This window comes from Micromys minutus (genome assembly GCF_963924665.1).
Source record: "Micromys minutus genome assembly, chromosome: 2".
Classification (NCBI taxonomy): domain Eukaryota; kingdom Metazoa; phylum Chordata; class Mammalia; order Rodentia; family Muridae; genus Micromys; species Micromys minutus.
Window position 1 is genome coordinate 105,294,237 of NC_137971.1, and position 13,529 is coordinate 105,307,765.

The 13,529-nt window shown below is 39.0% G+C and overlaps 1 protein-coding gene across 1 annotated transcript in view; it reads right to left on the reverse strand.

The window, feature by feature from the left end:
- Nucleotides 1–10,986, reverse strand: part of RAB38 (RAB38, member RAS oncogene family) — a gene marked incomplete at its 5' end in the record, with an annotated part of 68,707 nt that extends 57,721 nt beyond the window's left edge. The window contains one exon of the mRNA XM_080911510.1: nucleotides 10,785–10,986. Coding sequence (XP_080767636.1) covers nucleotides 10,785–10,986 — 202 coding nt within the window. The remainder of the gene's footprint in view (nucleotides 1–10,784) is intronic.
- Nucleotides 10,987–13,529: the final 2,543 nt, after the last annotated feature.

Here is a 13,529-nt window from a genome sequence, read left to right on the forward strand (position 1 = left end):
CCCCTCTCTGTTTCCCTCCTTTATTTCCTCTCTCCCTTCCTATGCCCCTTGTCCATATATACATCTCGTGGTGCTTTCAATAAGAATGGCTCCCACAGGTTCATACATTTGAAGGTTCAGTTGCCAGGAAGTGGGACCAGTAGGTGCAGCTTTTTTGGAGTCAGTGTATCACTAGAACTAGGCTTGGTGTTTCAAAAACTCATGAGCATCTCTCTTCTTGGAGATCAGGATGTAGAACTCTGAGCTACTTTCTCCAGTACTGTGTCTACTTCCCACCATGCTCTCAGCCATGATAATGGACTAAAGCCGCTGAAACTAAGCAAATGTTTTCTTTTATAAGAGTTGCCCTAGTCATGGTGTTTGTTCACAAGAATGGAACAGTGCCAAAGGGGGATGTGTGTGTGTGTGTGTAATATTATATTAATATATATGCATATATACATAATAATATGTGTATTATATATTATCTATTTATGTGTATATTGTATATTTACATAATATTATATAAAATTATATATAGTATATATAATTGTGTGTATTTTCTTTTCCTTATCTTTCTTTCCTGGGTGAAATGAGATGATCAAAATAAAACTTATTTCATTAAGGACTTTTGCCCTCAGATGTTTGTCACAGTGACAGAGAAACTACATAACAACCCTAACCCTTTAGCTCCTTCCTGATAGACAAGTGCAGGTTTACCAAGTCTTCAACATTTCTGCCTTGCCTGTTATATTTGTCATCACCATCCTATTTGGACTGAAATAAAGCATCTGACCTCATCATGTAATAACAAACAAACAGAGAACCTTATGCTAATCATTCTCTAAGAATGCGATCATTTTTTTCAGTTTTATGGTGATTACCTTGCATGGTGAGAAATAAACAATAAAGTTTTCAAAGAAAGCAAAATGGAAAGAATACTATTTATTTGTTTCTTTTAAATTGTTATGGAGAAAAATAAAGCAGGAAAAGAGAGAAATGTATTCTGAGAGTGGAAACAGACTTTAAAAGATTAGATAGGGAACCCTCCAGTGAAACAACACCACTTGAGAAAATATCAAAAAGTTAAAGGAAAAAACCAGGTGAATATTGTGTAGGTTTTAAACACAGGGAATCCCTGACATAGTGATAATGAGGCACCAATCAATCTGCCAGTGCTTGGAGAAACTTGAGGGATTAGGCAAGACACCAAAGCCTGAACATGGGTCAGGGTAGACTGGGAAAACACGAAGACACCAGAAGGTCTAGAGTATTCTCAGTTCGGTGCCATTGTATTGATATTTTCCTTAATGCTGGGCAAGAGATGAAAACACTGAAGGACTGCACCCAGTTGAGAAATAATGGATTACTAAAGCAAATGCATTGAGAAATAGTTTTGGGGAGTCAGGAAGGAACTGGAGATACCAGTTAGGATGGTATTGCCATAATTGGCAAGCAATTATTATTTAATTCAAGTTGTAGTTGGGAAGATTGTTTCCTAGAAGCAACGGGAGACAGCGACAGCAGAGGAACTATACGGAAATGGATTATTCAAGCATGACCTCAAGAGGACTTTACTAGTAGCTAAGACCGAGATGATTTCATTAGGTTTGGTGTGTGACACACAGTGGCAAGAAAAATGTCAAGATTCTGACATGTTACAGGTGATATTGGATTTATATTAACACATACGTTACATAGAGAGTAGAGTATACAGCCAGAATTCTACAGGAGGTCAGGACTTTGCAGTTAAGTTGTTCTCTTTTCTGCATATTACTACCCCATTCACCTTTCCTGGCCCTGTGTCTCAGTATCAACACTTGCCTATAGTACCTAGAGTCTGGAGCTGAGGTAGATCACTAGAAGTTGAACTGCTAATACGTGGTGTAACCCATACCATTTTAAACAATTTAAATTAGCCACGAGAAAGCTACATCATAAACATTTACATATTGTAATATCTTAAATTTCTGAACATACAGAACTCATATTACTAATAAATCATAGCCATCCATTTTTCCCTTGTGAACACTTTTAAACTAATCAACATTAAACCTCTAACATGCTGACACTACTTCATTCAAATGCTCATATAAGAGAAAAACACTAATCTAAACTATTTTTTATTCATGACCATTTTAATAAGTATCCCTTCTTTTTAACCCCGACTATGTCTAGAATGTGGCTATTTTGCTTTGAACTTATTTACTTGTTTCCCAAGTTCCCACAGCAATGACTCACTACATCACCCTGTCGGTTAATTAACTTAGCACCTACTTGTAGTATCTGTTCACGTTCTGTCACCCTCTGCAGTGTCTCTAGTAACACTACAGATCCCACAAGCCACCACTTCAGTGACTCAATCACAGTACTCATGTCTACACAGCAGGTGGATTCTAAAAAGTTCTCAGTGTGTTCTCCTAGTAGACTTCCATCACAAATGAGAGTAGCAATTCGGGGACTTCACATAAAGAAGTGACTATTTTGATTCACGTTTGTGAGAGGGAAGGAAAGAAATGGACTGAATACAGAAGAATCAGAGATCTTATGCATTTACTTGCAATCTTTTCTAAACAGTTCATAAAGATCTCAGCCTGCCTGTATTTCAGAACTATACAGGCTCTTTCCATCATTTTAAATACACCATACATGCCTCTTATTTAATACTCACGATACTTATCATTTCTTGGATTTAGCCATCAAAAATAAACAAGCTATCTGTGATATGTTTAACTAAGCTAAAATGTACGAGAAAATATGATTCCACTTAAAAAGGTATTATGTAAGTCAAGTTAATTTTGAATATGTGATTCTCCTGCTTTACATCCCAAATGTTGGAATCACAGGTATACATTGCCTTTACTGGCCTCAATTTTAAAATATTATGATTCCTTTCATTAAAATTATCAAACAGCAACAATTTTAATTGACAGCATTGTTGCTTTAAAAATAACAATCATCGTAAAAAATGCTCGCTTAATAATTAGCTCAATACATCTGATGAATAGCAATCTTTGTATTATTTAGCATTTGAAATAGTAATCCTATGTAACCTGTAAAGACACTTAGCACATAACATACAGAAAATACCCTCTTATTTCCAATCTTGATTCTTGGAGGATTTCTATATTACCTTACATACTAATTTCCCAAAAACATATGCCAGAAATGCTCTAAAATGCCGCCAGAAAATATATGTGATATTCTAAAATCTCATCAAACACAGTAGAGGTTTTGGTCAATTAGATATATCAGACCAATTGGGGTTGTTTAATTTTAGAAATTTCTGTCATAGAAAACAAGAGCTGAGTGACAAATTAATGCAAACAGAATATGAGGGTAGTGGAGTAATTTTGTCTCAAAGAGTTAAGAGGTCATTCCTTAACCAATGCACATATATTTATAAACTGTAGTTACAAAATTTTTTTAAGTTGTACTATGTTTTTCGAATGAATAATTATTTGCTAGATGATACTTTGTGTGTGTGTGTGTGTGTGTGTGTGTGTGTGTGTGTGTGTGTAGCAAAACCATATGTAACCCAGGCTGGCCTTGAGCTTGCTACAAAGCCCAGGATGACCTTTGATGAGTTTTGATTCTTCTGCCTTCACAGTGCTGGGATTATTGACAAAGGTCACCGTGCCTGGTTTCATATAGTGCTGAAGAGGAAATTTACAACTTTATGTATGCTAGGCAAGCACTCTACAAACCGAGTTACTCCAAAACATACGCTTCTTAAGTCACCTGGTCTTAACCTCTTAAAGAACAGAATTTTTAAGTACGTCCTTTGGCCTAAGAGCATAAGAAATTATTTAGATACTAAGAATGTGATGATGCACTAAGAGTCTGAGGTTTTCTGCATAAGCCTCTAGAGGCTACCTTATTTTCTTTACATCAAAACACAGATATATACATACAAAGACACAGAGAGAGACCCTCCTATCACTATAAGAGTTAATTATTATTTGAAAACCACACAGCTATTCTCAGCTTTCTTTCTCAAATGATATATGTTTGCCCCTCAGTCACTACAGTTTTCTGGCCTAAAAGTCATATATTATTAAGCTCAGCTAGTCATAAGCTTTCATTGGTGATTCATGAAAGAAATTTAGCTTTCCTGGTAGATGAACTTTAAACAAGTTGCAAAACTATCACTTTATCTTATCGTATATTACTAAGCATTAGAATAGACCGGTTAGAGAATAAAAGTAGTGGTCAAAAAATCATAACTCAGGAGATCTCATTTATGCCTGTCCAAAACGTTTTACATGCCTCACATTTTTATAGCCTAAATAAGTATCATTTTCTTGTCTCTATTTAATAAGTGTCCAAAGAAGCTCACTGTGAGCAATGAAGCTAATGGTGCATATTCCCATAATGTCCCTGACCCTCAATAAATAGAACTATTAATAACACATTATGTTGCAGGGGAAAACAAGTTTCTCAACAAGGACTTTGGATCACTTTTTTTCGAGCTTCCCCTATGCACTGGAGAGAAATCTTTTGGAATCCCCCATCATACTGTAAATATTCAGTCTGCATTAAACTGAGGACATAAACAAGAAAATCCATCATTCTTCTGGGGAGAGTAATTTTATGCAAGACTGGCAAACTAATTAAAAGTTAAATTTGAATATAATATGGGAACAAAGGCTAAATAGTGAATCAGGAAACTGCAAGCTACAAAAATTACAGTTGAGGAAAATGATAATCAAACACTTCAAACTATCCAGGCTTCTTAAATTCCTTATCTCTTCCTTCCAAAATTAGGCCTTTTCTTAGATCTCTTCTGAGATCACAGAGTCTAGAAGCAGGTGGAAAAGGGTCACCTGTACACACCTATGGGAGATTATCTTGATTTCTTTAAGATTTCTCCCTGCATGTGGAACCACTGATAAAGCTTGATGAGCAACAGAGGCCTAACCATGTAAGGCCTTGAAATTCATAGTGAAAGTTTTAGACTTTAAATCTGAAAATGGTGCTCTTAGATAGCAAGAGGTCAAACAGAAGAAATCAAAATAGATGAAGACACTATACTGAGTACTGGCCTGCAGTAAATTTCAGTCTGAGGACATACGGAGGCTGCCACCAAACTTTGGATGTGTGGTGAGCAAGTCATAGTTATTCAAAAAGAAAAAGATCATTACTTTACAAAGTGGAAAAGATGGCACTTCTTGATCTAGGAATGGGAAATCAAAAGAAGAGAAAGGGTATTGCAAAGTCAGAACCATTAGGCCAAATAGTGGAATAATAATTTGAAGTCTGAAAGTCGTATATTTGAACTTTGCCATGCTATTTTAAAGTATAATGACCTATAGAAAAGGTCTCCCATGGATCCACTACATGTAAATTTTACTCTAAATCAATGGGGTCTCCATGTGTTTCTGGAAAGTTGATCTCTAGATCATAGAAAAAGAAATAAAGTGTTCACAGGGGCTTGAAAGTCTTGATCTATCCCTTTCCTGAAGTAAATATCTTAAGAGAAAAAAGCTGTAAGCCCACTTTAAGACAACAATTCTGAAAAACGTCTCAGATAAGTGACCACTCTCGTTCAAACAAACTTAATAAGCCACTAATGTGCACAAATATTATAGAGAACATGACCCTCGAGTAGACGGAATGAAAGGTGAAAGTGGCAGTGTCAAGCATTCAGTAGATTTTAAAGTCATAGTCTGAGCCACTGTCAGGGAACATGACTCCACTAAAGAACCCAGTTAAGTGTGAGCATAAGAAATGATGTGCTAATTCAGGCGTCGTCTGCTTTCTCAGGTTCTTTCAGTCTCCAACAGTAAAAGGGTGTGGTGCAGACAGGACTCACTTTGTTCCAACAGCAAAAATATTTTGCAATGACCTCTGCCAGTACCTGTTACTCACTGTTTGAAATGGCATGCTCCTATGCTTTCGTGTCTTCATGACACAAAAGAGTTAACCTTCTTGAGGTCAAGAATCTCAAGTCATATCTAATTCAATATCCCAATTCCCCTGGCCTGACACATGTAAGAACTGTTCCTTCCAGTCCCCTTTCCCTTAAATCACTTTAAACGGCTGCCCATTTTCCTGTCAAAACAAGCCACTGTTGATGGGGCATATTCCATATGCCAAGACATCTTAAACTAATGCAAAGTTAACAAAACACTTTATAAAAGGTCTTCACTTCTTTCTTCCATGTTTCCTGCATAATATTTCAAAGTCTCCACTTCTGCTTACTATACACTCAACTTAGCTGTAAGAGCAGAGCGTGTTATTCCACATAGTGATCTGAAAACCAATAATTAGCCTGGATAAAAATGGGGCAACAAATTCCCCTGCAGAGATAGGCCTGTCTTCAAATGAAGGTTGTTTGATTTGACATACTTGTTTTCAAAACTTAGCCCTTTAGATTTAGTGCCAAAATATTTAACACTTATAAAATTCATTGGATAATTATTATCAACATAGATACTAAGGACACCAAGGAGATGGCCAAGTCCAAACCCTTCCTTCAGTTGAGACCACAACATGAGAACACTTTGAAAACTGGAAAGCAGTCTACCATGGTGACCCAAGGAATAGCAAAAAACAGAATAGCCGAGTCTTGCATGGGAACACAACGCTGTGTCCTAAGCTCTTGTTAGAGGCAGTTATTATATAGAAGACAGTTTCACTAAAACTCCTCCATGGTGAAGAAGTGCTCTTCAAACATTCTGCAAATGTTTTATACAGAATTTCTGAGCACTGAGTTGGGATTTGTAATGATTAGCAGACTCAGTCAAATTTCATTTGTCTGAATGTGTGCATGTATGTGAGTGTGTAGATACAGTTACATAGATGTGTATGTAACTGAATCAAAAGATTCACAATTAAGAAAGTTAGAAAAAACTATTTATGTATAGCCTACGCTGCAGTGCAGTGAACTATAATATTAAAGCTGGTAATGGCTGAGAGAACATGTTTCAAATATGATAGCATAGGTAAATAAAATAACTGTTATTCTGTAATATCTGAGGCCCAATAAGATTTCTTAACTTGTTAATATCAAGCATTATATTTTCATCATACATAATTCACATAACATTTAAAATGTATCTGAAACACTCTAAAAACAAGGGGAAGTAGAACAAAGTTGTTTCATTTGGGTGGGGAGGGACCTGTTCAACAGCCATATTTTAAGTTCTAACACTACCATAAGCCTGCTATTTTACTAGGAAATTAAATCTGCTTGGACAGCCGTAATAACAGGTGCTTAATGGATGGTAGCTGCTGTTGCAAAGTACATAGGTGAGCCACAGAGAATTATCCAATTCTCTAAATGTGTTCATGTGTCAAATGGCTGGTGGCTATATCCAGCTTGAAAAGTACTAAGAAAATAAATTTCAAATATAAACTTTTTCTTCTTCTTTTTCTTTTTCTTTTTTCTTTCTTTTTTTTTTTTTTTTTGGTTTTGGTGTATACAGAAAAGAGGAGATTCTCACATCTCAGTCAGTGATCAAATGTTCAAAAATGTCTTCATTCATTTATTTTCATTTTCTCCATAGTGGAATCTAGAACTATCAAAAATTATAGAAAGAAGAAAAGAATTACCTAATAACTAAAGAACAGGAAAGTTGAAGAACAACTTAGAGAAGAAACATGATGGGAAAATGTGATTAGATTGTATTATATGGAAAAAATATCTATTTTCAGTAAAAGAAAAATTCTGGAAGAAAGCAAAAATTATCTACCAATCAAAGGAAGATACTCTTATTCGAAAGAACTCACTGCTTCTCAGGAACACGCAGGCTGGCGGGCTTGCAGAACCTAGTATGATTTCACATCATATAGAATAGGCCCAATCCTGCTTGGCTGTTAACAGGTTCATCCTGGACAACGTAACTTAATACATTTGACTCTACTAAGAGCATCTGAACAGAGTTGACCCAGGTTCTCCTTTGTAGTAGACTTTTTGCACAGGCCCATCAAGGTGATACGAGATATATATCATAGAAAAACATATACAAATCAGGCCTTCTATCAGTGAACCAAATGAAACACAAAGGATCTCACTATACCAAGAACCACTCTGTAGTGGGCTAACACCTTATAGAGTCAGGGCAATTCCTTGACATCTCATCAAGAGGGTCAGGGCTGAAGACAAAATTCAGTCGGTTAAGTGCTTGCCTAACATGCCCAAGGCCCTTAATTTGATCACCAGTATGGCATAAACTGAATATGGTGGCGATAACATGTAACCTCAGCAATTGGGAGGCACAGGGAAGATCAGAAGTCTTAAAATCAACTCTGGCTCCACAGTGAGTTCAAGCGTAGCCTGGGCTACATTGTCTGAAAACTAAAACAAAGAGAAGCTATAAAAGTGGTTCAACAGTTAGACGCTTTGATAGCAGGTGCAGAAGACCAACCTGAGTACAATTCCCAGCACCCACATGTTAGCTCAGAATTCCATAAGTCCCATTCCAGCGGTTGCAACACCCTCTTCTTCCCTCCATGGGCACTGTATGCAAGTGGTGTATAGACGTACATGTAGGCAAAACACCCATACACAGAAAACCATGTTTTACTTTTTGAGTTAAAAGAAAAGAATTTTAACTTCTCAAAACTCAGTTTACATTCTTAACAGATACACAGCAGGGTTACGTAAAGGAGGAAGGCGTGCTGTGACTTGTGGTCCTCAGAGGCATACTTAACCTAACTTGACTGTGAGTGGAGAGTGGAGGTTGGATTTTAGAGCACCTGAGAACCCAGAGGTCTCTAATACAACTTGAAACAATTACTTTACAACCATCCTATCCCCCAATTACCTTGATTTTGCTCAAACATCTTTCAACCTCTAACGCAGCAGTCCAGAGCCTTTGAGCTTGACGTTATCACAGAAAGTGAGCTGAGCATTACCATGAGGTTGGATGCCACTCTGCCTGCTGAACGGACCTCAGACCCTCCAGATTCCCTACCTGCAACACTTCTGTGATTATAGCCTTCACCAACACTTTGGTCTGAAACTGTGGCTTAGGAAAGGATTCCCAAGTCTGGGAGTTAAATTGCTTCTGATCCTGCAAAATGCATGAGACTAAAACTGATGCTGGGCCGGTGTTCGGGGGCAAGGTGTACGTGTATTATAGAGATTGCAACTTGTTTTAAGACTTAGTCACCGTGTGTCTGCCATGTTCTCTTGCTAAGTGTGTATAAATGTACCAACAATGGTAACTTAAGGAGCACCTAGAGTGTAGCCCTATTGTCTTTACCTTGCATTATTGTTTATTCTTCTCTCATTTGGGGGAATAAAACATACTCCCTACTTATAGATATAAAAAGGTAAACACAGATATGGGGAATTTATCTATAATCACAGAGTAATATTCAGAAGGAAATATACTGCTCTAGAGCTATGCCCTTCTGGAAACTCAGGATCATTACATCTTTCCATTCTTCCTTTGGAAGAAGAAACTAAGACTCACAACATATAACAAGGCGGAAGACATAAAGCTCATTAGACTACAGCTATGCTAGCTGCGTGATGCTAGCTACAACTATATCTTTTAAACAGTAAGGTACTTTAAACTGGGGTCCTGAGAGCTCTGGTGCAGCTGTAAGTAAGACATTTCAAACACTGAAACAATGAACAGCAACAGAGGGCATAGGCTCATGGTGAAAGCTCAAAAGAGTCTAGTTGGTGCAATTTTCAAGTCTCCGATCGCTCATGCTTCTTTAAAACTGCTAAGGACTCCAAAGCATGAAGCTATCTACAGTAACTAACCTTATCATAAGACCTTCAAGCTCATAGCTACAGAAGCACATAAGTCTCAAGACCATACTTTTCCTTTTAAAGATTTTCCTTCTTGGTGCTCATTTCAAGTCATGGCAAAATGTTTCCAGTGAAATCCACTAGCTGAAATGAATGTAACTTCTGAAAAAGAATTGCTTACTTTAAATCCAGTACTTATCAAGGGGTTCGTTGTGATGTAAGCCATGAAGAGAGATAGATGGAGAAGAGGGGAATGGTGTGGGAATACATAGTTTGTTCCAGATTTATACAAATTCAGCATCTCAAACTTTCCTGACTGAAGAGGCCAACAAGCAGTGAGAAGATCATAGTGAGATATGGAAAAAACTAAGTTCCTAAAAACTGAGAATGGGAAAACAAAGAGTTCACAGGAGACAATTTTATTCCTCCTTAAGTTCCTTTGGGGCTTCCCCCCTCTAAACACAAAGAAAGGATGAAAGCTACGTGAAACACTCTGGGCCAAATCTGGGCTACCTGAGTCCAGAAAAAGACTAGAATGAAAACAGAATGAGACTACAGTCTTCTTGTGTGCCCTGGCCAAACCTGCTCTGCACCCAAGAATCCCAGGAGAAAGTGGAGTAACCAGCTCAAGCCATAGCTGAGAACACCCAGCGAGAGCCAGTAAAGTTACTAGAAGTTGAAGCAAGAGTTGGGAGGAGTGTAACAGAAAACAGAAAGGAAGAAAAGAAAGAGAGAGAGAGAGAGAGAGAGAGAGAGAGAGAGAGAGAGAGAGAGAGAGAGAGAGAGAGAGTGAAAGAAAGAAAGAAAGAAAGAAAGAAAGAAAGAAAGAAAGAAAGAAAGAAAGAAAGAAAGAAAGAAAGAAAGAAAGAAAGAGAAAACACTTTCATTTCTTTGAAATCAGGTTTCCATTAATTCAAAGTTTCCTCCAGTGGAGCGCTCAGGCGATCTGGATCTCCAGCTTGATTTCACTCAAAACCACGGGCTTAAAGTCACTCCCCCTTCACCGAATCGAACCTTCACCCCACAACCTCTAACTGCCCCATTCCACCCCCATCCCCCACCCCGCCCCTGGCACGCTGCTCTGAGCGTTCACCTGCAATGTCCCAGAGCTGCAGGCGCACCACCGTTTCTGGGTCCCAGTGGAGCACCTTCAGCGCGAAGTCCACACCAATGGTGGCCCGGTAGTGCGAAGAGAAGTTTTGGTGCACGTAGCGCTTGATGATGCTGGTCTTGCCCACACCCAGATCGCCAATCACCAGCAGCTTATACAAGTGCTCCTTGTGCGGTGTCTGCATTCTGGAGGCCGGCGAGTCTTGCAGAGCCTGGAGCTTGCTTGCCCTGGGAAGCGCAGCCGGGGCCCGGGCACCGGATGGAGACCAAAGCTCTATGTGGGCGCAAAGGCTCAGCGTGCTGGCACAGGCTAGGGAGCTGGGGCGGAACTCCTCCCGCGGGTTTAATCCTCCTTCCTACTCCGCGGTCTCCAAAGTGGGAGGAGACAGGAGCAACTCTTGGGCTGCAAGCTAAAGGACCCTGGACCCCAGTGCCTGTTCCAGCTCTTGCTACTTTTCTCCTTTCGCAGAGATTTTTCTCTCGCCTTTGGTCCATGACACAAACTTGTAAGGTGTGAGTTTTGTTTCCCATGTTCTGCCTGAGAGAGTCAAAATGAACCAGGTCTTCTGAGGCTACAGGCACTGCTGCCACCCACATTTGTAGTGAGGTTGGGGAGGCCATGAGAAATACCAAAGCAGTAGGTACTTTGATTTAGGTCTTCTCTGGCCTCTATTGTTGAATGACATTAGGCAAACCATTTGAGCTCCTTTTGACTGGGCATCTATAAAACGATAATGCTGATCTCTTTGCACCTTTTCACCTGTTCAACTGTTAATGACTTTAAGTAGAGGTCACCAGAGTTAAAATGCAAAGGGCTTGCTACACTTTCAGCTTCCACTCCCATCCGAAACCCTCCAAACTAGACTGGGCGATACACACCTGGTCTTATCATTATAGGTAGCCGCAGGTGTTTATAAATCTCGTATACACCACTTTTTCATCCTGGAAGTCTTAAGAGTAAGTATCATTATTCCTCTTTCACAAGTGAGGAGAAACTTAGAAATGCAAAGAAAAAACCTGTTTGAAAGTCAGGTTCTCCTGGATTCAACACCCTCTTTCTTATTCATTCAGTTAACCATTCTTTTATAGGTATCTGACTTATGCAGATACCCGTGTGCTTGTGGGAATATAGAAATAATCAGAGATCCACAGTGGGATAAATGCACCAGTACAATAGGAAAGGGAAGATGGAAAGCCTGTATATGGTTGACTGTTTACTTACGGAGGCCAGAGAAAGTCTCCCTTAGCAGGTGAGAATTCCCAGAGAAAGTGTATGTATGTATGTATGTGTATATGTATGTGTATATGTATATATACATATACTTATACATATACATATATATGACATGTAATATATATTATATGGCATGTAGTATGTCTAACTAAATGCGAATAAAGGACAACTCTTAATGGGAAATAACAGGCAAGTTATAAGCGTCATTAAAATCGCCCTGTTTCTCCTTCCAGGAAAATTCAGAAGTTTTGCTCATAATGGAACACTAAGGGAGGAGATATAGAACCACAGCCTTCTTAGTTTGTTGAAGTGTTTCGGTGTCATCCACATACACACTGGGCAGATTATGTATAAAAGGTAAGTGAAACATTCTATCTGCTGACAGTAATGACTGAAAGTGTATCTTCACTCCCAGGAAGAGCCCCCAGGAACTGCAAATGCTAATACCTTTTTAGCATCATCAAAATCAGACCCTTGCCAGATCCCAAACCATAATCATGTAGATAAGAAAAAAAATCATTGGGGCCAAAGATCCGATGGAAAAAAAAACAGCAAATAGGGAGAAATTTGAGAGCCAGAGTGGTCCACCACTCACTACCACAGACATCCCTACAGTTTTGCAGGTCCCAGCCTTTCCCCCAAGATACTGGCTGTGTTGTTTTGACTTTAATTTGGTCTCTCCTGCTATTGGGACATCAGACATCCAAATATATGGTTTAGGGCAGACAAATGTTTATAAAAATGGGGGGCTCTTTAAGCAAAAGAACACAAAATTAAAAGTTAAAATGTTGGTGTAGGGCCATGGGAAGGAGCCCTAACATGTCTGTTTTGTGGCAGGGACAGTTGCTAACCAGAGTCAGCAGGCGCTCTGACCAGGCAGGAGTCATGTGCAGTTTGTTTCCATGGGATTCATCACAGTCTTCTGATGTTTCTGTTGATTCTTCACAATGGGAAGAACTTACTGTGAGCTTCTTTTTTTAGCCCTTTAGACTTAAGTGGCACAGAAAGCAAAGAGCAGCCGTCCAGTGAGACTGAACTAGGTCTCTGAACTTGTAATGGAACCTTGTCAACATCCATCCATATTTGCATCAGGGAAACTGGTTTTTCCCAGCGACTCTTCGCACATCTCTGGCACTATTTTACACTCTCACTACGATCATATTGCCAGACCACAACACACCCTCTCTGCAGCGACAGACTGGCCGATGATACAAGTCACAAAGGTGTGAGCCCACAAAGTTCTCTGAGTACAAGGTCTTCACGAAATCCCAAAAAGCACAGGGGCAGCTATCTTTGTCTTTATTCACTTGTTTTCCAGTGTGGATAGAAAAGCTTTCACTTATTAAGTGGAGAAACTAATTAAAATGATTGGAAATTGCTTTGCAAATATAAACGTGAAAGGCCAATTCCTTTTGCTTCTCTCTGGGGTTGCCAAATTAGATGAGCCTCTGAAAAGTTACTTTATTTGCTTTTTCCATTAAAAGAACCACGGGG